This window comes from Perissodus microlepis, chromosome 5, assembly GCF_051167445.1.
Source record: "Perissodus microlepis isolate ML-2025 ecotype Zambia chromosome 5, ASM5116744v1, whole genome shotgun sequence".
Classification (NCBI taxonomy): Eukaryota; Metazoa; Chordata; class Actinopteri; order Cichliformes; family Cichlidae; genus Perissodus; species Perissodus microlepis.
Genome location: NC_140465.1, coordinates 11,700,238 through 11,725,847, shown reverse-complemented (window position 1 = coordinate 11,725,847; position 25,610 = coordinate 11,700,238). Strand labels below are relative to the sequence as shown.

Genomic DNA, 25,610 nt, shown 5'->3' with positions numbered 1-25,610 from the left:
AAAATTTATGTTATTTGGAGGTAGTAAAAGTAATATTAAAGTAAAATTGAATTTAAATAATGTTGAAATTGAAAGAGTATATGAGACAAAATTTTTAGGAGTAATTATTGATGATAAACTTTGTTGGAAGCCCCACATAGAACATGTGAAACGGAAATTATCCAAGTCTATTTCTATTCTTTATAAAACAAGAGATTTTTTGAATAAGAACTGCCTTTATTTATTGTATACTTCCCTTTGTTTGCCTTATATGACCTACTGTGCAGAAATTTGGGGGAACACATACAAAACATATTTGGATTCAATATTTAAATTGCAAAAAAGAGCTATTAGAATAATAAATAAAGTTGGATACAGGGAGTCCACCAGCCAGTTTTTTGTAGGATCATCTATGTTAAAATTCATGGACATTATATATTCTAAAACTTTAGAAATGATATATCGTGTGATGAAAAAGAATGTTCCAATTTGTATTTTAAGTATGTTTCAACTAAGAGATGGAAAATATGATTTAAGGGGGTGTTATAAGTTTGAAATGCCTAAAGTGAGAACCAATGTTAAGTATAGATGTGTGTCAGTTTTGGGAGTGAAATTATGGAATGGACTTAATGATGAACTGAAGATGTGTTTTTCTTTGTCATTCTTCAGGAAGATTTTAAAAATTAGTATTATACAAGGTTATAGAAATTTGGTTTGTTAAAATTTTTTTGTGTTGCTTTAATTTCTTGATTTATCATTGATTTCTTTTCAAACTGTTATACAACTTATTTATCAATGCTATTTATTTTCTTGGTTAAGGATTTGATTATTTCTATGGGGGTAAGGGATAGGATAAGTATAAGCCATAAGGCTTCAGCCTATTCCTTTTTCGGTTACTGTTTGAGTACTTTTATGTAAAATTATAATCTGTTGTTGTTGTTGTTGATGGCTGAAATAAAAAAATTTCAATTCAATTAAAAAAAAATCTAAAAGTTTCGCTGGTTCGGTATGCTTAATATTAAAGTGGGCTGTATGAGGCCCACCAAGATGTAAAAGGAATTTGACAGCCCTGCTCCAGTTGAATGACCTTGCATCCCTATGTTGGTTCAGTTCCTGCAAAATCATAATTAAAATATTTGTCTGGGACCATCTTTGCAATGACCCAAAACAACTTGTTAAAGAGAAAGTGTACCTACCTAATGCCAAATGTGTATGATTTAAAGTGGGTCATGTATTTGTTCTCACTGATGTGAGCTCATGGAACATATGGAAGAGCTATGGATAGGACCATGTGTTCAGCTTTAATGTGTTCCATTAAAACTGCATTTGGTAGAGCAATTACATCCATATGCTTGAACTTTTGCTTACTTGTCTCTTATTCTGCAAACTGGTGAGATCCCCACTCCATGTCGATCAGGGCTCCAAAAAATCAAGCTTAATTTGAATAAATGAACACTTCCGTGGTTCACCAGCCCAGATGGTTTGAATATGGATAAAGAGGTTGTCTGTTTAAATGTAATTTCCGAGCTAGCTCTCCAGACTAAACCTGATGGCTGAATCACGGGTCGCATTTTTCTCCTCTTACAAATCTCCAAAGTTTATAGAGAGACGATAACAAAAGCTAGACTGTGCAAGGAAGAAAAAACAAAACAACTCTATGGGCAGAAATCTGTGCCATCAGAAACTGAATTTGAATAAGTTCAATTATATCACTTCAAACAGAGGTGATCCAGTAATGCTGCACTAATGAATTAGACTAACTATTCACTTTAGCTAAAGTTATTAAGTTAGCTAAAGAGTTGGGATGCTGTGTAAGACATAAATAAAGCTAAAATACAAAGGTTTGGACACCGTTTTGCATGTTTCCCTACTGTAGGGGTCTCTGCAAGCATACAGAGGGGGTACTCTGAGAGGGTACAAGATGACAACTTTGGAATTCTACTAGAAACAGTCGATCATATTTGTTTGTCAAAGCTGAATTCAGGGCAAACTACGCTAAATTAGCGTTTTTAGCTAACAGCTACAATAAGCATAAAAGTTACTGTACGGCTATCATTTGTTAACATGACACTTGTTCTTATACATGTAATACATTTACTACTAACCTGAGAGTTTATCCGCTGGTCATTCGACATGACGAATGACTTCTGAAGTCTTAATTCAGCTCAAGACGCTGTAGATTCCCGTCAGTAACACTTTCGGTCCGCTAGTAAAACGTAGTTCTATTAATCTGCGCTTGAACCGGAACCGGATGTAAGTTCCAAAAAACTGAATTTTGGAACTGAAATCGAATTGTAGAACTGAAACTGAATGGTGAGAAGTGAAACTGAAATTATTCGAGAGCTGAATTTTTAAAGGATAAAATGCAGTTTCAAAGCAAATCAATTCATTTTCAAAATATAAAATTAAATTTCAATTTAGTGATGATCATTTTCAAACCATAAATTCAATTTCAAATGAGACTAATTCAAATTCAGTTTTCAAAAGCATTTATTCAAGTTACAATTCAGATTCAATCTGAGCAATTCAAATTCAAATTTAACTTATTCAAATTCAGTTTCTGATGGCACAGATTTCTGCCCATAGGGGAACTCCTCTTCCGATATAAGATTAAACCACGTGCTTGGATAGTTGAATCATAACACGCCTACTTAAAGTGGTGAGAGGAGGGAAAGCAGTCTATTTCTTTCCCGCGGACGTTAGACTCATCGGCAGGATGATGGCTTGGCTGGGTTTCTTCTATCACCCATTCTGGGCTGTTTCGACGGCGCTGCTGGCTGCTGTTGTGCGCCTGCAGATGCGAAACCGCTGGAATCCACAAGCCTGCGCCGTGCGGCTGACAGGGAAGACTGCCATAGTGACGGGAGCCAATACTGGTTGGTTGAATATTAAGAGCCACTAACACAGAGCTGCAGGCGTATTTTGCTGTTAAAATTCTGAATTCTTGAGGTCTTTTTGTTGTTTGTTTGTTTGTTTGTTTTGGGGGCTTTTTTTTATTTATTTTGTGTGTGTGTGCGTGTGTGTGTTGGGGGGGGGCTTCACATTCCATGGCTATGAAGGGTTATCCACCAATTGTGATCCCAGGGTGTGTCATCACTAAATTGAGGGTCTCATTTACAGGAATTACAGGAAATAACAAGGTAGCAGCAAGAACATGAAGAGAGGCTGTATTTGTTGCACTTCAAAAAAAAAAAAAAATTACACTGAAAAGCGGCCGACATGCTTTGATGTTTAAAAATCTGTCAGAGATTCTGCATGACCGCGACTTAAATCGAGGCAAAACTCTGTGGTAAAATGGAGTGGTTCTAACTCCAGCTTTCATTCCTCTCAGCTCTCAGACACTTACATGTGTGCATTCAGTATCCCTACTGTTTAAAGTTATTAGGAGGTTTTTGTGGTCTTAGAATATAGTTCCCATTGCTGTTCATCATGACCAGTACCATGATCTATGCATCTATCTATATGCATCTATTTTAAAGTCATTCTAAACCTAAAATGCTAAATCTCATTCTTCGGGAGTTGCAGTGCTGCACTAATATAGATAAGGTGACCATAAAAGCATGTTAATTGTTTACTTGGAAGTTAAAAAAAATTCGAAAAATTCCTTTTATTACTCCAGATCAAAGGGTGTTCAACAAAGTGTCATCTAAAATTTCACCTATATTAAACATTTATTCAAGGACTAACAATCTAACCTATGAGTTCTTGCGCCTTTATTAAATCTAAAGGTAACAGAGTTGTTTAGAGAATAGGAGAAGCACTAAAACCAGTATAGTAAAAATGTAGGAGGTAGAGGCAACAATGATTAGGAAGGAGACATTCAATGTTAGCTACACACCTTTTATGTGCCGTCAAAATGTTTGATGCTTTGGATTTTCATGCCCAGCACATCACCTAATATTTGAGTAAGCACCCTGAACATTCATGGTGAGCATGGTTGCTTACTCTTTAATTCTGCAATTGTTTGTACAAATGTCAAAAAGACCCTTTCAGTTTGTTTGGTTTTTCTTTCTGGGTTTTTTTTTGTTTGTTTTTTTTGGGGGGGGGGGGTTGTCATTATATCACAGTTGTTTTTCCTGTCATTCTAGGGCTTGATGTATAGCCTTGTGGCAAGAGTAGGACCCTAACACAGAATTTGGAAACACGAGGGAATAAAAACACAATGCCCTGGGGCAATGACCCAGAGCATTGTGTTTTGAGTTCAAAATCCTGGATCAGTAACCTAGAGGCCATGACACATCCAAATGTTTTATGACTTTGTCAGTCTGGAGTGATCACATCACTGTTTTCTGTGTTTTTAAAAAAATACAAATATCATGGGGTCCCTGAGGACCTCAGTCAAAAGTATCCATATCCCTACGCAGTCTTAAGATGGATTTCTTCACTTAATGTTTGGCATGGATGTTAAACTAAAGCATCACACAGTATCAAGGGGAGTACAGTCATTTTAAAAGAAAACACTATTATATATTAGTTGCTATTGTTCTTAAGGTAATTTATTCTGATGTCCCAAGGAAGTTTATGCAGTTGGTAGTCTATACCTGTTAAATATTTCAGTAGGATGAGGGTTAAATTGTAACTTTATCCACTTTGTTACTAGGAGCCATATAATCTGTTACCATTTCTTTGGTTAAATGGACGCAAAAAAATGCCAAAGTCAGCACAGTCTGTCAGGCATAAATGTGTATGTGTGCAACAACAAGATTATTCCACAAAGAGCTAAAAAATTCTGGGAAATGTCTGATTATCAACAGCCTCATTTTTTACCATTACCCAAATATGTTTTGGGGGGGTTTTAGAATACAGTCAAAGAAACACAATAGAACACTTTCAAAGTAGAAAGAGAGTAGAAACACAGAAAAGACTGCAACCATTTCAGTCTAACACACTGGATTATCTCTGTGTATATAAATATACAAATATATGTATACTTAAACACCCATCTTCCGGCTTCTGAGGAATTAAAACACATTTTCCAGTTATGCGGGAATAAGAGCGTGGGAATAAGTGAAAGCACTGAAAACAGTAATACTCGCTTTGTGAACTGGGAGATGTGATATAAATAACCTGCTTATTAAGTCTATCCAACAGTTTTACTCTGAATTTGCACTTACAAAGTGACCCAAAGACAACGCCACTGTTAAAGGTGCTTTCGTAGCTCTTTGGAATGCTCGAATGCTACTGTGACCACAATAAAAGACTGAGGTAGAATATTTAGTTCAGTGCAGTGAAGGTAATAATACCGGACTGTCAGATAAACAATCAGACACAGTGGGAAAGACTCACTGTATTATTTGTGGTTTTTGTAATTTTGGTCATTATAGGAGTCTCTAAATCAAAGTTACTGATGACAATTATTACCTGATGTAGCGTTGCTTATGACTTATTTAATAAAAAACTTAGCAATATATTTCTGACTAAAGTATGTTTAATTAAATTTAAACAAACTGATTCCACACAATGTAAATATGGAGCTAGCAAAGAAGTCTCTCCCGTGTGTGTGTGTGTGTGTATGTGTGTGTCTGCTACACTGATACACTCTCTATGATGGATAATTGAAAGCAAATGACAATTAGTGGAAATGTGGAAGTGTTTGTGGTTTAGATTTGTCTTTCTGAAGTTTTCCTTGCTGCTAATTTAAATGACTTCAAAGGAAGATATCTCACTGAGTGTGTACCTTTTTAAAAATCCTCTCAGCACACATGTGTTCAGCATATGTGGTGTCGAAATTGAGGCCCATTTGTAAATTATCCCAGATGATAACATGTGCATGAAGATGACAAAAAAAATGTTGCTTAATAAAACAAGTTTGCCCATAAGCTGCAGTGGATCATCCAGCAAAAGACGAGATAATTCAGCTCCACAGTTCCTGACCGGAACATCAAAGTCATCCACCAACCAGACGTTCGTGGAAAGTGAGAGTTGTGGGAAACCGTAAGAATTGGGACTTGATTAAAACGTGATTTAGAGTGTGTAAAGCGAAGACCCAAAATGCAGAATGGCAAGACCAAATCTAAAACAAAACGCAAGCCACATATCTCAGTTGAAGATCGTCTGAACAAAAACCCAGAATAGAAACTAAAATGTCCCATTTACAAAGTAACAGTATCCAGGCAATACAGTGAAACACATGTGGCACTGTTTATACGAAGACACATTGAGGGTAGTCATGGGAAACAGGTGGGGAATGTGAAACAGCTTAAATTAATTATGTATAAAAAGACAAAGAGCACAACCAGTTACCAAAATAAAATAGGACGCCACCACTGAAATAGACAGATGTGACACTAACACACACAGACTTGACATAGAATGACATGGGGGGAAGAAAGCTGGGGGGGGGAAATCACATAAGCAACTACACTAAAACGACGCTAACAAGAATTCAAATGGAAATGAACAGAAGCTACAAACTAAAAAATCCAAATGCATGAAAATCAAATATAACAATAAATGACCCAACAAAGTCCACAAAACTCTGGGTCTATGATCCAGGACCGTGACAGGATTAGCATTAGTGTTAGAAGCCTAGTTTCTTTTATGCTGATTTGCACTAATTGGGGATTCTAAACTGTAAAATGTAATTGTCCTGTAATGTTCTCTTAATAAAGAGTAGAATTTGTGTAGTAATGTAGAATTACTACATCAATTTGTGTAGAACTACACAAATTGATAATGGATCCAAATTGCAGGTCTTAAAGACCTCTACTATGAAACCAATTGCAAGTTTGCATTTGAGAAATAGACGCTCTATCTGCTTTTACAATTATGCTTAAAACTTTCCTTTTTGATAAAGTTTATTGTTAGGGCTTGATCAGGCGACCTTGAACTCTATAACCTCCTCTTCCATGGTTTACCTTTTAGCTATTTCTCTCTGCTCTCTCCTCTTTCCTTTCACCCTCAACGTGATGCAGCAGCTAGCTCTCAGAACCTGGTTAATAATAAAACAAGGTTTTTCCTTCCCACTGTTGCCAACTTCTTGCTCGGAGGTGGTTGTGTTATTCTTGGTGATTCTTTCGACACTCCAGGATCAGTTCAAATTGCCTTGAGATGACTGTTGTTGTGAAATGGCACTATAGAAATAATAAAGTTGAATTTAGTTGCAACAAAAACCTGACATGATGCTCTCAAACAAAACTGTTTCCCTCTAAGGTTTAGGACAGGAAATATTTTCCTTTCAGTTCTAAATGTTAAAGGGGTTTGGTTGTAATGGAGAACTGTTTAAAGATTGCATCATTTCATGATATCAGTTAACCTTCCCTCAGTGAGTGAGATAAGAACAACTAGTAGTAGTTGTTCTACTAGACAAGTAGTTTGTCCTCGCTTTCATCCTCGCTTTTTTTTTTTTTTTTAGAAAGATTCGGGTCTTCGCCTATTTGGGTATATGTTTTAAAACCACTAATATGCGATATACATACATATATGTGTGTATAAAACATGTCACAGTTTCTGAGCAATAAAGATCTGCTTCAGTCTGCTTAAGCTGCATATCTGCAAGCAAATGCAAGCAAACACAGAACAAATGCCCAGATAATGTGAAAACTCCTTAAACTTAGAATAAAATCATAACGTTTGTTTTAGGTTTTAGACCTTATGTAAATCTGTCTTTTGATTAATCTGTTATTTAAGCATATTTCAACAAGTAATATTTTGTTTTGTTCCACTCTGCTAGGGATTGGAAAGTTCATTGCCCTGGACTTTGCACGTCGTGGGGCTCGTGTTATCTTGGCTTGTCGGAGCGAGGCAAGGGGCACAGCAGCACTTAACGAAATTAGGGAAAAAACAGGAAACTTGGATGTTCATCTGCGTCTGGTGGACCTTTCCAGTATGGACTCTGTCCGAGCATTTGCTGAGAGGATTCTTAAAGAGGAGAAGGCGCTGCACATCCTCGTCAACAATGCTGGAGTATCAGGTGACACAAGCAGAGCCGGTCCGAGGATTTCAACACAACCACCAAATCACGCTCACTGCTCATAACTAAATGAAGATGAGCACATACACACAAACTAGAAATACGCAAATGAATTACATTTCTTATTAAGTGTGCCTATGCCAAGAGGCACACTTATTACTATTCGTCGGATTTATTATTCTTATTATTAAGTGTGCCTATGCCAAGAGGCACACTTATTACTATTCGTCGGATTTATTATTCTTATTATTAAGTGTGCTTATGCCAAGAGGCACACTTATTACTATTCGTCGGATTTATTATTAAGTGTGCCTACGGAGAAAATCGGCTGAAAACTGAGGGAGTAGTTAAAGTCCAAAAAACGTACGGAAGCAACTAGCAGAATAATAAAGATAAAGAATAAAGGGAAACAGGAACTCAATAGTAATAATAACTAGAAAAACTAGAAAAATTTGCATTTTCTGCGAAAATGCAGTGTGGATGCTTTAAAGCTGAAGCTGTATGCAAAAACTAGCTGAAAAAGCTGAAAAGTTGCAGAAATTGTAAAAACTTTGCAGAAGCAAAGGAACTTTGCTAAAATGGAATAACTTAGCAGAACTGCAATATCTTAGAGGAAACATAATACTTGGCAGAAATACAATAGCATAGCAGAACTTAGCAGAAATATTGTAACTTACCAGAACTTTTTCTGTAATTTTACACATTACATTACAACTGTACAGATTTCTTTCTTTTACTACAGTAGGATTTCTTTTTTATGTAAAGCAAACTGAGACATGCTGTTTAAATAGCACTTCTTTATCTTATATTGCCATATTTCAACTACTTTACACTGACATAAAGGGGAGTTTTGATGGTCTCTTACGATTAAAGTGGCACATATGTGTCCCACGATCTAAAATCAATTTGACATCCCTGATCTCGAATTTGTATGGCAGACTTTGCAGGGCAGCAACACAAATATTTACAAGTACAATTCTGAAAAAGTTGGAATGCTGTGTAAAATGTAAATAAAACAGAGTGCAATGATTTGCAAATCTCATAAACCAATATTTTATTTTAGAAGATAGAACACGTAAACATTTAAAGTATGGGGGGGGGGGTACCATCCCCTCTTCTTTTAACAACAGTCTATAAATGTCTGGGGACATCGAATGCATCAAACTGCGGAGCTGCTAGACTTTTTGGCAAGGAATGTTGTCCCATTCTTGTCTGATAAAGTATTCTAGCTGCTAATTTCATGATATGCCACATATTTTCAACACTTCCCATCTTTACTTCTGAGAAACTCTGCCTCTTTAAGATGCTATTTTTATTCCCATTCATGTTATCATGTTCCTTCATCTGTTTCTTTTTAGCACCACTATGTTCTATGTTCCATTGCCAAACAAAGCGGAGATTTGTAAATCATTGCATTATGTAAGCAGTGTTCCAACTTTCTGAAGTTGTCTTGTACTAAAACACCACACAGAGTACCAGAGAGTGGTACACGGTGTGCTAGCCTTGTGCTAGACATCAAGCTTAGAAAACCTAGTCTGATTTATGACATCAACTTTTAGATCAACTTTTAATTCTAGGGATTTAACTTTTTATCAATCAGGTTTACCAAGGAACATAACCAAAGACGGGTTTGAGGAATCTTTTGCTACTAACCACCTGGGACCTTTTCTTCTCACCAACCTGCTGCTGGGTAAGACTGTGGGGTCTATTTAACACAGCGGATGTACTGTGTTGAGAAAACGAAATGCATAATACACTACTGCCTGCAATTGTCAGGTCATCCTAAATATCTGCCATTTTTTTGGTGTCTCCTCTTCTCATCGTATCCTTGCTGCCACAACGTGTTTCATATTCTTTCCAGACCTGATGAAGAGTTCGTCTCCATCCCGTATCGTCAGCGTCAGCTCAGTCAACCACAAGAGGGGTGAAGTGGACTTTTCTAATTTTCACGGCAAGAACCTGAGCTATTGCATGGATCAAGTCTACAACAACACTAAGCTGCACAATATCATCTGTACCAACGAGCTAGCACGCAGACTAAAAGGCACAGGTAGGCTACAGGAAAGCAAATATTATGAATGTACAGGAGGGATCTCTGCCATTGGAAGAGCACTGAAAGAAAATAAATGACAAAATAAGAAGCAGTAACAAAAGATGGATGATGATCACATTCAGATTTAAAAATACACATAAGCCACGGCTTTATGTGATTTAAATAATAATGCACTCTGATGATGATCAGTCTTTAAAAATTATTCTCATAGGACCATTGTTTGTCTTTATTGGGCTTCCTGCTCCTCTCTGTATTTGTCATGTTTGTCCCATACATTATACAGTAGTTTGTCTGTTTTTCTAAGAAATCTGAAAGATGAAACTGGCCTTGAATATTCATAAAATATGCTGGTAAAATACTGAGAGATTCTAGATTCTAGAAAGTATTGCAAATTAAACTTTCATTTTCAGTTTTTGCATCATGCTGAAAGTCAATCTCTAGCAATCATTAGAGGCTGAACGGTGACTTGTTGGGTGATGTTATTTGATTACAGAAAAAGTCTCATATAGGTCCGCACCTGAACTTCAGTTTGTACCATCAAAAACAGGACAGCTCCACCTGCTTCACCCACTCCAGCCTCTAATACTTAGGATAAAATTAATTTCTCAACATCCTATCAAACCCTCAGTGCTTACCTTTTCAGTGACCGTCTCAGTGTTGTTTTTTGTTGTACTTTTATCATTACATAGATGTAACTGCAAACTCCGTCCACCCCGGTTTTGTGATGACAGAAGTAATGAGACACTATTCGTTTTGGGTCCGTTGGATTTTCAACCTCATTGGGTTTTTCTTTTTCAAGGTAAGTTGAAACAGGCAACCAAACTAAAATAAGATACCAAATCCAGACTGTTTCAATGATGGCACAAACCAAACTGCTAAAACTAGAATAACAAGTTCAAGCGCTAAAACATTTCACATATCTGTGGTTAAGTAGAAAACGAAGCTTTCCTGCTGTAGGAATCTTAGGAATCCTTTGTTCTTATTCTTTGCTTTTTTTCCCCTTGTGGTTGTATCCTCATCTCTTTCATTTTTAGCCTTGTCTCTCAGATGCATACATCTGTTCTCGCATTTATATTGACATTTTAAACATGGGATAATCTGCTGCAAAGTGGGAAAAGAAAACTACAGTTAGGTCCACGACTTTTTGAACAGTGACACCAATTTTGTAACTTTACCTCTCTCAATCGCCAAAATAGATTTCATATTAAACAACTGAAGTGATTGAAGTGCAGACTTTTACATTTTCCTATCATTGTCAAAGTCTACAATCAAGAGACACCTGGAATGGAAATACAGAACGTTTACAGCACAATACAAACCACTGGTAGCTTTTAGCGAGGCCAAATGCGGCTTTGCCAGAAAAGCTCTAAAGAGCCTACCCAGTGCAGTATTTGGTGCATTTGGTAATGTCTATGGATTTTCACCCCCTTGAATTAATACTTCAGTCAGACATTGACTTAGAATTCACTGTGGTGGTGTGTAGAGGCAGAATTATTATATACTTGCACCCCCTAACATTACCTTACAATATATTGTAAGGGAAAGTTATTCATCTGTGACTTGTATCTGTAGTGTCATCCAGTGCTCAACAACTGGCTCTACTAGGCACAAAACAGAGCTGGGATTACATGTTTTCCAGCTGCATATTTGTAGCTCTAAGGATGTTTGTTGACCTTAATTTTCATGTTTCCTCTCCACCTTCCTAATCTCCCTTTCAGTCACCAGAAGCAGGGGCAGTGAGCACAATCTATTGTGCTGTAGCAGAGGAACTGGAGGGTGTAACAGGAAAGTATGTTGATAGCGACTGTTCCCTGACTCTGCCTATCCCTTTAGCTCGGGACGCTGCCCTCGCGGTCAAGGACTTTGAATTCTGCGAAAGACTGACATCAAAGCTCTGAAACCACTAGCTGGGAGGATTTGATAACAAGAGGGGTCAAATTCCAAAGTCATTCACACTGCACCTACTGCCTATGCAATTCTGCCACCACAATGTCTGATTTTTACTATTTTGCCTTAAGTAATTTGCATGCACATTTTCTTTAAATAACTGTATTTTTGTTAATAAAGTTTACCCAACAGTGACCACTCAGTGCAATTCTTTCTTTTTAAAGGAACATTTAGTGAAATCTTACAAGTTGTGTCTGTGTCCCTTGGGATCATTGCTAAATAGCTTAATAATAGAAATGATTTTTCAGAATATGCATTACGTCTGAGTAACCGTCATGCTATAAAGGGTTATGAATTTCCTTGAGGTTTGAGAGAAATCACTTTCTCCTGGGAAAGAGGCTGACACCCTGTGGCCAACAAGCCAACATGCTTTCACAGAAATTACAGCGCAAACTAGAATGAGTGACACAATCACTTCCCTTTATTGATTAATTCAGTAAGACACAATCAAACTTCAAAGCATTCTGTGCTTTTCGAAGAATTTATACAGCGTTCATTCCCTCATGCTATCAGCCTTGTTACTTTGCTGCAGAGACAGACAGTGAGAGAACATTATGATTAACAAAAATTTGCATGCATGTATTAAGGTTCTTTAGATAAGATCATATTGTGGCTTTTTCAAAAATGTGACTTATCACCAATTGTCTTGCACCAATCAAATACCTTTCTGACGCTCCTGGGTTATTTCATGGATGATCTCTTCGAGCACTGGAGTCACGTGATCCAGCTGTTTTGGTGAAAGACGGACAGAAATCTCCACGGTCTTCTCCTGGGCAGAATATGTACACATAAGTGTTAATGTCTGAAACAGGTCTCACTTATAAATGAGACACTGAGTCTCAATGGGACTACCTGTATAAATAAAGGTTAAATAAAACATAAAAATAATGCCTTATGTTGAATTAAAAAAGTGTTTTAACTGTGACTGGATTGAAAATATTACACTAGTTGTGAAGGCAATTTGTTTGTCTGTGTGCGCAAGCACTCACAGGATTTCCACCACGTTCTGTCTGAGGAACCTGTTGGACGGTGACTTCTTCAAACTGGCCATCCTCTGATCGAGGCTCCATGTCCTTTCTCCCTTCTCGCTCCTGCAGCACGGACACATGCACGCATAGATGAACAAAATGAGACAAGCTGCTTTTTTTAATTTCTTAAGAAGCTTTGTGTTCTGTCTTTAAGTCACAGTTTAAAATAACCTTTATTCATCTTGTGAAACAAATCGCAGTTCATTTCAATCTAAATTTTGTTTTATATCTTTCCTGAGGGTCAAGAACTACAAAACTGAAAAATTCTAGAAAAGAGTGAAAAATGACAGTCAAAATGCAGTAAAGTGATGCCATAAACTATACATAAGCTCAGTGAGTGAGCAAATTCTCCACCTGGACTGTTTCTCTACCGTGTGAGGTTCCACAAGGTGCGATCCTGGATCCATGATTATTTTCCTTTTCCATCCTTCCTTTAGCATGCATCGATCTTTGATTCAATTTTTTTCTGGAATTTGTATCATTTCTATGCTAATGATATTCAGATGTCCACCCTAACTGTTCATCACAGATTAGTCACTGGCTTCGGTAATTGCCTTGTTTTAAACTAACAAGACTGAGGCCATGATTATGGCTCTTCTTGAAATACATTCAAGAATCAGTAAAGTGATTGCTTCCTTTCGCTCATCTGCGAAGACCAGTGTTTGTTATCATGGTGTAACATTCGACTCCTCAGACTTTGAGTCACACATAAAATCTATCTCACATTCCTGTTACTTTCACTTAAGGAGCATTTCTAAATCGCAAAGTATGGTCCACACCTTTGAACTAGAGAAAATTGTTCATGCATTTGTGTCACCACACCTAGATTATTGTAACACCTTATTTACCGGGTTAGATAAATCATCGCTTTCACATCTGCAAGCGAGTTCGCATTACCCGAATTTTATTCTCTTTATGTTGGCTTCCACTTGAGTCGAGAATTTGTTTTAAAATTCCCACACTTACATGCAACTTCTTGTTAAACGCCCTTCTGCTTGCTGTCTTCACTCACAAGCTCTACCAGTTGGTCCCCATACTAGACTAAAGACTAGGAAGAGACACAGCCTTTCAGCCTGTGGCACTAAAGCTCTTGAAGAGTTTACCACTCCAGCTCTGTTTACCCAACTCTGTGGAGTCCTTTAAAAACAGGTAAAAACTTTTCTGTTTAGTGAGGCCTTTGTTGACATTCTTTAGTTATTTATGCTTTTATCTATTTTTATTCTGTTTTAATATGCTTCTCCATTGATTTTAATTTTAACTTTTAAATGTTGTTCATCCTTTGTGACTCTTGTCACTAAAAAGCATTACATAAATAGACTGTACTTACTCTGTTATTTGCTAGGGAAAAAAACAACAACAAAAACTTAATAGGCCAATTCTTTATTTGCTACATTAAAAAGTCTAATCTGTAGGCAATATTCCACAATATTTTCAGTTATTTCACAGAGCCTTTTGGTTTTTCAGGAACAGTAGTAATCAGTTTACCAGTATGTAAAAGGAACTAATCCTAACCTTCAGAAAAGTTTGGGATCATACACCAATGAGCTAAACGGCTGATTCATGACTGAAAATCATGACTGATTTTGTGGTCTGGATTGACCAATTCATTCAGCTCTAGTTTAGCCCCAGCTGTGCACACATGCTGCTTACCTTCATCAGCATCAACTCTTTTGGGCTAAAGAACGTGATGTGTCCCTCCGTCCTCTGAACCAGCAGTGCCATCAGGCACACCAGCACCACACAACCAGCAACTGCTCCACGCATGCTCAATTTTCTCTGTCCCTTAGAAACATACACATTGGTATATACAGAGCAGAAAGTTCACACACAATACAGTCCGAAGGTGGCCAAGGGGCTCTATTTTGCTGTGGTCGACATCTGACATGACATGCAGCATGTAACCAAGAGCGGACAAAGAAACACAAGGAATCTCATGCTTATGTAATACAGAATTTGGGAAATACATTAGAGATAGGGAGGGAGAAGACTGGGGGGGTTGGGGTAGAACAACAAACTCCTCCAGAAGCAAGATAGATAAGAGGTTGGAGTCATATTTACAACCAGCAAGACAGGTCTGTGCACAAATGTGAGTAGATGAAAACAGAACATCAAAGAGAAAGACAAACGAGAAAGACCTAGAGGCAGAGAGAGACAGGAGCATAAGAAGCCATGAGTTACTCACGTGCTGTGTCAGCGTTGGTTAGTTGCTTGAGGAAGTGTGCTTTAAAATGAGCAGAGCTCCAGTGGTCTGAGTGTCAGCTTGTCGCTGTCAGCCTTTATATCAAACCCTCTCCTGATCCCTAAGCTTTTTACTGTCCTCCCTCACATCCGCTCCTCAACAAGCTCCTTCAAGCATAGTCCTGGAAACGCAAATATTTCTCAGGAACGGTTGGCTCATTTTTTTTATTAGGTTAGTATGCTCACCTAATCTTCACTGGTATGTATAAACTATAAGATGAATGTATACTGTGCAAAGTTTTAAAAAAATCTAAGTAGTCATTTAATCATTTATTTTTACTCATTTCAGGAAGTAGAATTAACTCATGTATGTATATAACACATCCTACAAAAGACTGCAAACTGAGAAGTAAAGCTCAATTTTTACGTGACTTTCGTTTGGGGCACCGAGTTAAATATAGAAACAATTACGACAGTCTATTCAAAGAAGTCAGTCATATATCCTTGGCTCCAAGTAATTATCTAACACATTCTGACATTTATGACCTGCTACTAATTTGTGTTTGTGCACATACAGAACCACATGCATCTGTGCCTTGGAAACCTCATGACTTATTTCCTGCACGATGGCGAAATGTTACTGCAATTTATTTTTATTTTGTTGTCAGAATACTCAGCAAGAGTGTTTATTACAGGCATTGCTATTGTTCTGTGTGGTTTATTACATTTTAGGTGCATAGATGAAGCTCTGTATGCCTTCTCTAGCACTTTATATAACACCAGCACTATGACACACACTATGACTCTTACATTTTTCTAACACCTAGAGTATGTATTTTAAAGTAACATTTAGAGATTTAGAGTCTTCGGGATAAATTATGGAAATTGTATAACCTTTATATTATAATACTAGTAAAGAATATGTATAAACAGTTTAAAATAAACCATGCTGTATATTTTCAAATCTACATTTTAAACTTTGGCGTACAGAATCAAAAACCACAGCAAATGTTTCAAGACATCACTCACTGGGTACTGAATTTGGGATTTTCCCTTTAAAAGGGGAAAATCTCACTTCCAATGCCATGTTTTTACTCTTGGACTCTTGATTGATTGATTGATTGATTGATTGATTGATTGATTGATTGATTGATTGATTGATTGATTCCAACCATCACTAATGATTAAGAGAACAGCTTAAGACTCACTCTCCCAGAATTGAGGTGGGGGGACACTGTGGGGGGACCAGCAAATTCAGGGGGTGCATTGCATTAACTTTTTAGGAATTACAGTCATTGATATCTAAAGTCCTCCATTTTCAAAGGATCAAAGGTAACTGGACAGGTCCCTAACAAGCAATTTTCTGCTCCCTTGTTTCATAACAAATAAAGCAGCTGGAAACATTTGGCGTTAATTCAAGTGCTTTTGACAGTTAATCTCAATAAGAGGTGTTGATGCAACTGAAGGAGTTAAAAAAAAACATTCACAAAAACACTTGACTTGGTTAGATTTGGTTAGGTAACCATGTCATTGTAACAAGTCTACGATCAAGAGAGCTGTTCATGGATAAAAATAAGGTGCAAACCACTTGGTACACCCAAGAACAATGCCATTAAACATATAAAGAACCTGCAAAGTTGAGTAAATGTTGTAAATGTTGACTAATTATAGCACAATGACAAGAAGAGAAAAATATGGAGAGAAATACCTAATGATTATTAAAGACGTAATTCTGTAGTGCACAGGGTGGTATTCTGTTCATATTCAGCCAAATACTGCAAAACTGATTAGTCAGCACTTCACAGTGCAAATATATAATGACCCAAGGGATAATGCAAAAGCAACCGGTGAGCCATGGCAATGAAATGGGATATTCTTCAATTGCCTATTTATCCGATCCCAACCTAATATAGCATTTTTTTTTAAGTAATTAAACACAAACCTGAATCCAGAAAGACCCACACACAAGCAGCAACCAAAGTGGCAAGAGTGCCAGCATAACAGAGCATCTCAAGGAAGAAAAAAGCATTTGGTGATATTTATGGTTTACAGACTTCAGGATAGGATTTTCCTTCAATTAAAAATAAATAAATCTTATTTAAAATGATGCTACTTTATGCAGTTAGTTTTTAACCTGGGGGGACACTGTATAAAAAATTGCTGTAACTCCTAAACAGCTAATGTAATGCTTTTGTTAAGCGCCTCTAATTAAAACTGAACGCCTGGACTTCAAAATCGCATATTAATTGTAAGATTTGGAATCAATTGTGGTAGTCTGCAGGTGTGGCAGTCTGTATTTTTTTTTTAAACTACAGTCCCGGCTATAGATATTTAGAACCTTATATTTTAATATTTGTTTCTTCAGCATAGGAAATTGGGGAAAGGAAGCAAATTGAAGCTTTCTCGGTCGGGTCTCGCGATGTCAGAGCTGCTACCGCGGGATTTGGGGCGGTGCTGCAGTTTGCTGAAACGCGTGGACGCAGTCTTTTTGCTGAGGTGAAGCAGCATAGCAGACACGAACTGCGTGCTGCAGCGGAGATTTTCCAATCATGGTAAGCTGAGCGGGGTTGGATATTTTGGCATGACTGCAAATTGTTCGTTAAACTATACACTTTAAGTTTCTTTGCAGTTACTTGCGTTTTAAGAGTACAAATGTCTAGTTAGATTTAGTTCACTTCTGTCGAGCTAAAGGCCCTCCGACATTTGGGGAGTAGTTCCGCTAGTGCTGACACTAGCTGGAAAAATATATCTTACTTTAAAAACTTAAAGTGACTAATGATGTGTCCAGCTGCGTTAGTCGCAGCCGTACCAGAAGCACTGTTATATTGACAGTGCTGTAGCAGGTATTGTACTTTTCTAGGGGCCGTGTTAGCACAAGCTAGCTCTTGGCAAGCACGTTATACGCGGGCCTAGGTCGACACGTGGGTTCATCGAGACTGCAACGTGGTTACGTGTGAAAGTTACGACAAAGCAATGGTAACTAAACCTGAAGTAGGAAAACACTTTTGAAAAAGCTACTGCACATTTATGCCTAAAATTGCAATCTTAGCTTAGGAGTTAGTCGAAAGTGAAGTTAGCTTGTGTCTCGCTGGTCAGCACGTGGGGACTAATAAACACTTGATCTGAACGTAGTTTTAGAAACACCTTCCTGTTTTTGCTGGCTGCAAGTGTTACCTGTTGACGTCTGTCGTCTAACTCGATTGTGCACGATCACCTTCCCTAGGTGTTGCTGCACGTGTTGTTCGAGCACGCGGCGGGCTATGCGCTATTCGCCGTCAAAGAAGTGGAGGAGATCGGCATGCTGCTGCCCCAGGTGCGTCCTCTAACCTAACTCCTGTGTAGGGATGGGTATCGTTTAGGTTTTATCCGATACCGGTGCCAAACCGGTACTTTTGAAACGGTGCCTGTGCTTAAAGAATGGAGAACACCAACTTTGTCCAAAAACCTCTCATGTTTAGCTGTTTTTTTGTAAAAAGATAACAATGTTTGCCTTTTCTGCAGCTATGGGGCATATATGGTATCACTCTTGGCTGGAAGCAGTGCTTAAACAATGGAAAAAAAACACAAACTTTATCCTAAAACCTCTCATGTTTAACTGTTTTCCACTTTTTCTTTGGTCATTTTAGCCTTTTTGGCCAGGGTGAAGGGAGTATCTGCCATCAAACAAGAAGACAGCCGCATGTAGCTATGATGATGTTTGCTAGTTCACCTTACATGCATTAATGTAATAATGTGGTTAGCCTACTCAACGTAAATTACACACGAACAACATTACGCTACTCACGCAGAGAAGAACGGCTGCTGCTGCCATCATCATCCGTCATCATTTCTGCTACACTGGCAGGGCTAGGGGCCAGGACTCTATTCTTCGGGTTTTTGGGGGATGTTGCTCCGGGTCCGATAACTGGCAACCCACCCGCAGTAGATGTGCTCGGTGTGAGGTCTCGCAGCAAGCTATCAAATACGGCGCATTTCTCGGCTTTTAAAAAAACCGCTATGCGTCGCCAGGTGTTTCATCGGATTTGAGGTGTTACCTCCTTTGACAGTATCAGCTTAAAGCACTTGTTGCTGCTCAGTTTGCATCTTTTGCTGTGAAGTACAGCCATACATTTGACCGGTCCTCCTTGGGCATTTTTAATCTGTAGCTCTGCTCTAAAAGAACGTACGTACCTGGACCCGCCTACTATCCTCGGAAACGTAAAATGATTGGCTAGAATCTAGTGTATCACAGCTCAGGAAAAAAAAAGCACCAAAATAAAGCACCGAAATGTGCGCTGCTTTTCGGTCTGGTTACTACCGTTTATGTCAGAACCGGTGCCATCATGGCACCGGATACCGGTACCCATCCCTACTCCTGTGTACTATCTGTTTTGTGTGCTCTTTAAGCAGAGCACTGATAATTGTGCTTTTGTGTCGTGTCAGGTGGAGGCTAGTGTGCTGAGCCTCGGAAAGTTTAATAGCATGGTGAGCTTAGCCGCCTTCTTCCCCTTTAAGTCGGCCCAGGCTGCCCTGGAGAACATGAACGCCATCTCTGAAGGTATGTATGATTATCATTTTTCTCTTTAAAAATCTTGTGTGGAAAAGTCCTCAGCTGTAATGATGTTTTATAATCTGTCAATCCACTGAGTTATTGTGCTGACAGTTTCATATCAACCCTGAACACCTGAGGAAAGACTTGACATGGACAGATTTTGATTTGTTCTTTTATCTGTAATAATTGTTAATGAGACTACTTTAATTATATATCCAATTTGTTCTGAGATGGCAAATTATCGAGCTTTAATATAATAATATCACAATAGTCTGTGTTGCAGCTTATAGATGGCTTTCCATCTCAACCACATGTCTACAGATATAATAACTCTTCCATCCCTTGCAGGTGTAGTTCATGCTGACCTGAAGCTGTTCCTAGAGACCAATCTGCCCCAGTCTGGGAAGAAAAAATCAGTGTTGGGGGTTTCTGATGGCAAGATTGGAGCAGCGTTACAAGAAGAACTTAGCAGTTCAATCCAAACTGGAGGGGTGGTGGCTGAGATCACGCGAGGTGAGAATGTTTACCTGAGAGTTATTTCAAAATATGCAAAACGATACTGTTTATAAAATAATGTGGACTGTTGTGATGTGAGCTTGTGATCCTGAAACTCGTGAAGGTTCATACTGAAAATCTGAACAGCCGTCGGACCTGCACTTTTCTGTTGGTGTTCTTCTTAACACTCAGCAAACCTTCTCAATCTGTCCTGTCCCGTCAGGTTTGCGTCTGCACTTCCACTCTCTGGTGAAAGGTCTGACTGCCCTGGCTGCCTCCAAGGCACAGTTGGGTCTTGGCCACAGCTACTCCAGAGCTAAAGTCAAGTTTAATGTCAACAGGGCAGATAACATGATCATCCAGTCCATTGCTCTGTTGGATCAGCTGGACAAAGATATCAACACCTTCTCCATGCGTGTTCGGTAGGAAATTTTCACCACACAGTAAAAGGACTGGTTAACTGGTTTTTGCATAAAATTAAACAGTTTAGGGCAGCGGTCCCCAACCCCTGGGCCTCGGACCGGTACCGGTCCGTGAGTCGTTTGGTACCGGGCCGTGAGAGTTGAGGCTCAGGTGTGAAATGTATAGTTTTCAGGGTTTTTATCGGTTTTCAGCGTTATTTTGCTATCGTTTTTATCGTTTACTCGGTTCTCCTGGGTCTGTTCACCTGTGTTATGAATTTTTTATTTTTATTTTTTTCGGTACCGGTACTAGTTTTATTTTGTTGTATTTATCCGCGACACCTTTAAAGGCCGGTCCATGAAAATATTGTCGGGCATAAACCGGTCCGTGGCGCAAAAAAGGTTGGAGACCGCTGGTTTAGGGAACATGTTAACCTTTCATGCTGTTAATCTTTCACTCTTTTTAATGTCAACCTCTAGTTTTGTGGCTTTTCTGTTGACAGATTTGCATCAGGCTTTTTGTAGTTCGGGGTATCGCACATTTTGGGGCGTCCTCCTAATGCTTACCACAGACAGCACACCTCAGAGTGCTGACTGTATAGAAACAGGAGGTACATCAGTTACTCCCAACACTTATGCTCTGCCAGCTGTTATCTGGTGAGGCAACACTGTTGGGTGGAACATCGTGTATATTTACTAGCTCAGCATCTTGTAGCTGTTTGGGGTGTTGTGACGCATGCATTCATTTTGGTGTGAAATATCCTGGTGCAAACTGTCAGAGTGCAAGATCATCTAGAACATTTAGGCATCAGTTATTGTCAGCTTTAGCATTCAAGTCTTAAAAGCTCCAGGCTTTTCCTACCGATACAGGACTCTGTGAATAGAATTGGATATCTAAAGAGAAGGAGAAGCTGTAATTTTGAAAGGGATATTTTTCCAGCAGTCTTGAACTTTGTGCCATCTTAATGGGTAGTTCTGTTTTGTACTTGAGCATAAAAGCCTTGGTTATTGAGTTTGTTTTATAGTAGTTTTTTGTTTTTTTTGTTTTGTTTTGTTTTTTTTTAAAATGTGCAGCATTTAAATGCTTAGTCCAAAAATCCTGCACTCAAAGTTTTAACACCCTCTTGTTTATCTACAGTGAATGGTATGGCTACCACTTTCCGGAGCTCATCAAAATTGTGTCCGACAACTCGATGTACTGCCGCCTGGCTCAGCTCATTGGAAACAGGAAGGAGTTGTCAGAGGAGAACCTAGAAAGTTTAGAGGAGGTGGTGATGGACAGTGCCAAGGCTCAGGCCATCCTGGATGCATCACGCTCCTCTATGGGTGAGTACACCACACATTCAGAGTATGTGCTGCATAATTTCACAAATACACATCCTGCTTGGGTCAAAGTTAATTTCATCCATATCCAAAGTTAATTTATGCCAGCTTGACTCTGGTTCATCCACATACTCCACATTGTGCCCCTTTTTTGCCCACTCTGGACTACAAGTGTCCTTGGTGTCTAACACAGGGGGGTAGAGTAGTTCTCTCATAAACCTGTAGTGAAGGCATGCATCCTCACTGCGGATCCTGTCGGGAGAAACAATCTCACGTTTCATGCCATGTACTGGTTTAAAATGTCACAAATGCAGCACCTGCTAAATATATAATGCTGATCATCCTCTGGTTGTTTGGTCTTCAGGTATGGATATATCTCCCATTGACCTGATTAACATCGAGAGGTTTTCGAGTCGTGTCGTGTCTCTGGCTGCCTACCGGCTGGAGCTGCAGGAGTATCTGCGGTCTAAGATGAGCCAAGTGGCTCCAAACCTGGCAGCCTTGATTGGAGAAGTGGTGAGTCGAAGTTTTATTTTTAACCCCGACACACGGACCAATGATGTTATACCAAAATCTGTCAATCCACTGAGCCAGTGTGATGAAAAATGTATTCGGTGCTGATGGTCCTCGTACTGTGTTGTGCATCCAGTGTCAAAATTGTGATTTATTTATTTTTTTTGCTTAAGGGGGCCATAATAGATTGTCTTATCTCCAGGTTGGAGCGCGTCTGATCTCCCACGCCGGCAGTCTGACCAACCTCGCCAAGTATCCAGCATCCACGGTTCAGATCTTGGGAGCAGAGAAGGCCCTGTTCAGGTACTGGGGCACCCCCTCCCTGCTGGGGAAAAAAGTGGCTGCAGTGATGGCAGGGCTGGGCTGGAGCAGAGCTGGGTGACTGGAGAAGACCCAGTCTCCTCTGGAGTGATCCTGCTCGCCCAAATGCACACCCACAGTCTGAGCACCCACTCACAGCACAGAGGTAGAAATTTGGCTAACAGTACAGAATGTTTGAAGTTACCATCAACAGTGTCTAAAACTAAATTCTAGTGATAGCGTCCACATAGCTGCAAAGTTAAGTCGTATGAAACGTGTTCTTTTAAGTGCCTTCCAATGTGCATATTTTAATGTTGTCCACAAGAGGGAGCTGTTAAGTTGCTGGCATATTAGTTCTATATGTTAATGTGTGTACTGCCATTTGGATGTGGCTGAACCTCATGTCAGTGGTAGTTGTCCTTCCTGATAAACTGCATGTTAAACCTGCGTATTTCAAGTCCGGTTAACTGCTGTGTGTAGACTTTGACCAATAGACTGTGAAAAGGTAACATTTCACACCTGCCGTTCATCCTGATTGTGAAAGCAGCTGTATTTTCACAGAGCCCTGAAAACGCGTGGGAACACCCCCAAGTACGGCCTCATTTTCCACTCGACTTTCATCGGCCGTGCCGCTGCCAAAAACAAAGGCCGCATCTCCAGATATCTGGCAAACAAGTGCACGATCGCCTCACGTATCGACTGCTTCTCAGGTGAGTGACCCACCACACGCCTGCATCGGCTTACATACATGTGGCATCATTGCAGTGATGCTCATATTTTTCGTCAACAGTATTCAGCCTTAGGGTTGGTGTTGAGAAGCTTTCTCCTGAGCAGAGCCACATGTCTTTTAGGGACGCTGATTAGTCAAGTGTAATCCGCCGCTTGTTGAGTTAAGCTGAAGTTTTCTCGCTTTCTTACAGAGTTGCCCACGAGCGTATTTGGTGACAAGCTGCGTGAACAGGTAGAAGAGCGGCTGTCTTTCTATGAGACCGGTGATGTACCACGGAAAAATGTGGATGTCATGAAAGAGGCTCTCAAAGAGGTTAGCTTGAGATTTTTATTATTATTGATTTTTAAATGTCTTGTCAAAGGCCCAACAAATGGAGAATCAAGTTCAAAAGTGTCTTTGATTCTTTCAATCTCTGTATGCTGTAAGTGATGAGACATCTTTCCCTGACATCTTGGTGAGGGTAAAAGCTGATTTAATGAGCCTGATGCAGCCCCTGGACCTCTGGGGAAAAATCTCATTGTTTTACCCTGATTTAACTGAATTTGTCGTGGGGTTTGTTTTTCTCTCCCCCTCTCTCCTCATCTTAGGCTACTGATGTTGCAGCTGAGATCAAACGCAAACTAGAGAAGAAGGAAAAGAAACGTAAGAAGCGTGAAAAGAAGTTACAAGAACTTGGAGAAAATGGAGAAGCTAACGGTGACGCAGAGGTAAGTGTTGTTTTTCTGTGGCCTTGGCATGTTATGATTTGAGATGGGACCCAAACATGGTCTCTTCTCAGTGTACGGCATGCCATATAAGAAGACTCCGAACCATTGGCTGGTCCTAATCAATGGGCTTGATCACTGAAGAGAGTCGTACATTAAAGCTGTATCACAGGCATTAGGCTTTGTTGAGATGAAATATTATTTTACATTCATAATCTGTTACTATTCATAATCCTTATTATTACTGTTGCATCATTTATGATTTATCATTATTGTCATTTCATTGACACATTTATTGAAACTGGTGAGGTTATATTAAAGTCTGTATTTCAGGTGTTAGCATAAGCACATAATAATCTTTCATTGCAGGTGCAACTGTAATCATGTTATACACATATTGCATAATTAAAGGGTTGAAGCTCGGTCAAGTTAATTAATGGTTGGAAGCTACGGGCAGCGCGATGTCTGGCCGATCAATGGAGCCAAGTACAGCTATTGAAAGGTTGCCTACATGTTTACAGTACAATTTGCCACATATTAAAGGCCTGTGTGTGTGCATTCAGCAGCCTGCTGCACTGAAGTTTGCCTAGTAACAGATGACGTAGAGGGGGGATTTAACTTTTAAATGCCACTTTCTGTGTTTGTGAAGGCTTCCAAGCATTGAAAAGAGTGTTTCTGATATTTAAATTTATTTATTTTTTTGTGTGAAGGTGGAGAATGGAGAAGAGGACAACACTCTTAAGAAGAAGAAAAAGAAGAAACAAGCAGCTGAGGAGATGGAGGCACAGGCAGAGGAGGCCCCCTCTGGAGAAAATGGAGAAGAGACTTCAGCCAAGAAGAAAAAGAAACGAAAAGCAGAGTCGGAGGAAGTAGAGGAAGCTCCAGATGCCGAGGATGGAGCTGAGGAAACTGAGACTCCTGCAAAGAAAAAGAAGCGAAAAAGTGACGCTATGGACACACAGCCAGAGGAAACCCCAGAAACACCCCTGACTGAAAAGAAAAAGAAAAAGAAGAAAAAAGATGCTGCAGAGTAAAGAATGGATGTGTGGACAATAAAATTCTTATTTTTGTGTACAGTTTTTGTTTTAATTCAGAAAAAAAAAAAAATTCACTATATGAGGGCGTTAACTGTATGTCTAGTATATCAGTAGCTTTGTTGTACTGTCTTTTATTTTTGTATGAATGCAGGTTATTTTGCTAATGAATGCTTATAACTGTGCCTTGGAGTCGGTAGAATTTACCTGCACTTCTGAAAATAAATTGCCTCTCAAGCTTTTTTTTGTTGTTAAAAACATTTTTTTGGGGGGGGGGGCAGCATCACTGTTAACAGGTAATCTTTCCTGAAAACCATCAATGGGAAGCTTTCCAAAAAAAGTAGTCGTGTACTACTGTAATATACCCCATCCAGTCGGTTCACCTGGCACACATGACCTTGATTATATAAGTTGCCATTTAAAAGTCACTGTACTGAATGTCCTCATCGTTATGGAGAGGAGGCAGGCACATTTCAATACAC

At 39.1% G+C, this 25,610-nt stretch overlaps 3 protein-coding genes and 3 non-coding genes across 8 annotated transcripts; 5 read left to right on the top strand and 1 right to left on the bottom strand.

Moving 5' to 3' along the window:
* Positions 1 to 2,624: 2,624 nt before the first annotated feature.
* Positions 2,625 to 12,026, top strand: LOC146386673 (retinol dehydrogenase 11). 2 transcript variants are annotated; one of them, XM_084927867.1, is made up of 6 exons: positions 2,625 to 2,855; positions 7,652 to 7,891; positions 9,492 to 9,581; positions 9,753 to 9,941; positions 10,634 to 10,743; positions 11,778 to 12,026. In XM_084927867.1, the coding sequence occupies exons 1-6, from the start codon at positions 2,696 to 2,698 to the stop codon at positions 11,826 to 11,828; spliced, it is 840 nt and encodes a 279-aa protein (XP_084783993.1). In that variant the 5' UTR covers positions 2,625 to 2,695; the 3' UTR covers positions 11,829 to 12,026. The 2 variants fall into 2 exon arrangements, with proteins under 2 accessions (XP_084783993.1, XP_084783991.1); XM_084927865.1 differs by having other exon boundaries at positions 11,663 to 12,026.
* Positions 12,027 to 12,290: 264 nt separating this feature from the next.
* Positions 12,291 to 15,258, bottom strand: mlnl (motilin-like). Of its 2 annotated transcripts, none has more exons than XM_084927869.1 (5): positions 15,102 to 15,258; positions 14,570 to 14,695; positions 12,881 to 12,982; positions 12,555 to 12,660; positions 12,291 to 12,417 (listed from the first exon to the last, which is right to left on the bottom strand). In XM_084927869.1, the coding sequence occupies exons 2-5, from the start codon at positions 14,681 to 14,683 to the stop codon at positions 12,410 to 12,412; spliced, it is 330 nt and encodes a 109-aa protein (XP_084783995.1). In that variant the 5' UTR covers positions 14,684 to 14,695; positions 15,102 to 15,258; the 3' UTR covers positions 12,291 to 12,409. The 2 variants fall into 2 exon arrangements, with proteins under 2 accessions (XP_084783995.1, XP_084783994.1); XM_084927868.1 differs by having other exon boundaries at positions 14,570 to 14,701; positions 15,102 to 15,257.
* Positions 15,259 to 17,540: 2,282 nt separating this feature from the next.
* Positions 17,541 to 25,370, top strand: nop56 (NOP56 ribonucleoprotein homolog). Its single transcript, XM_084927864.1, has 12 exons — positions 17,541 to 17,649; positions 18,321 to 18,410; positions 19,520 to 19,634; positions 19,977 to 20,141; positions 20,347 to 20,545; positions 21,663 to 21,850; positions 22,212 to 22,363; positions 22,563 to 22,663; positions 23,222 to 23,370; positions 23,581 to 23,702; positions 23,978 to 24,097; positions 24,805 to 25,370. Exons 1-12 carry the CDS (start codon positions 17,647 to 17,649, stop codon positions 25,126 to 25,128), a joined length of 1,728 nt encoding a protein of 575 aa, XP_084783990.1. The 5' UTR covers positions 17,541 to 17,646; the 3' UTR covers positions 25,129 to 25,370.
* LOC146386671 (small nucleolar RNA SNORA51) lies at positions 21,075 to 21,210 on the top strand. Its single transcript, XR_014800339.1, has one exon. It is a non-coding gene; the product is annotated as a small nucleolar RNA SNORA51 (small nucleolar RNA).
* LOC146386670 (small nucleolar RNA SNORA26) lies at positions 21,999 to 22,117 on the top strand. The gene has a single exon (XR_014800340.1). It is a non-coding gene; the product is annotated as a small nucleolar RNA SNORA26 (small nucleolar RNA).
* On the top strand, positions 23,811 to 23,878 carry LOC146386669 (small nucleolar RNA SNORD57). Its single transcript, XR_014800338.1, has one exon. It is a non-coding gene; the product is annotated as a small nucleolar RNA SNORD57 (small nucleolar RNA).
* Positions 25,371 to 25,610: the final 240 nt, after the last annotated feature.

What these genes read in the sequence shown, in the direction of transcription:
- LOC146386673 (XM_084927865.1), top strand. Translation starts at nt 2,696, where the DNA reads ATGATGGCTTGGCTGGGTTTCTTCTATCACCCATTCTGGGCTGTTTCG. An exon ending in ACGCAGACTAAAAGGCACAG is followed by an intron (nt 9,942 to 10,633) that starts GTAGGCTACAGG and finishes ATCATTACATAG; the next exon opens with ATGTAACTGCAAACTCCGTC. An exon ending in TTGGGTTTTTCTTTTTCAAG is followed by an intron (nt 10,744 to 11,662) that starts GTAAGTTGAAAC and finishes TCTCCCTTTCAG; the next exon opens with TCACCAGAAGCAGGGGCAGT.
- mlnl (XM_084927869.1), bottom strand. Translation starts at nt 14,683, where the DNA reads ATGCGTGGAGCAGTTGCTGGTTGTGTGGTGCTGGTGTGCCTGATGGCA. An exon ending in AAGAGTTGATGCTGATGAAG is followed by an intron (nt 12,983 to 14,569) that starts GTAAGCAGCATG and finishes TCCGTGCTGCAG; the next exon opens with GAGCGAGAAGGGAGAAAGGA. An exon ending in CAGAACGTGGTGGAAATCCT is followed by an intron (nt 12,661 to 12,880) that starts GTGAGTGCTTGC and finishes TATTCTGCCCAG; the next exon opens with GAGAAGACCGTGGAGATTTC.
- nop56 (XM_084927864.1), top strand. An exon ending in ACCTTCTCCATGCGTGTTCG is followed by an intron (nt 20,546 to 21,662) that starts GTAGGAAATTTT and finishes GTTTATCTACAG; the next exon opens with TGAATGGTATGGCTACCACT. An exon ending in AAGCTAACGGTGACGCAGAG is followed by an intron (nt 24,098 to 24,804) that starts GTAAGTGTTGTT and finishes TTTTGTGTGAAG; the next exon opens with GTGGAGAATGGAGAAGAGGA.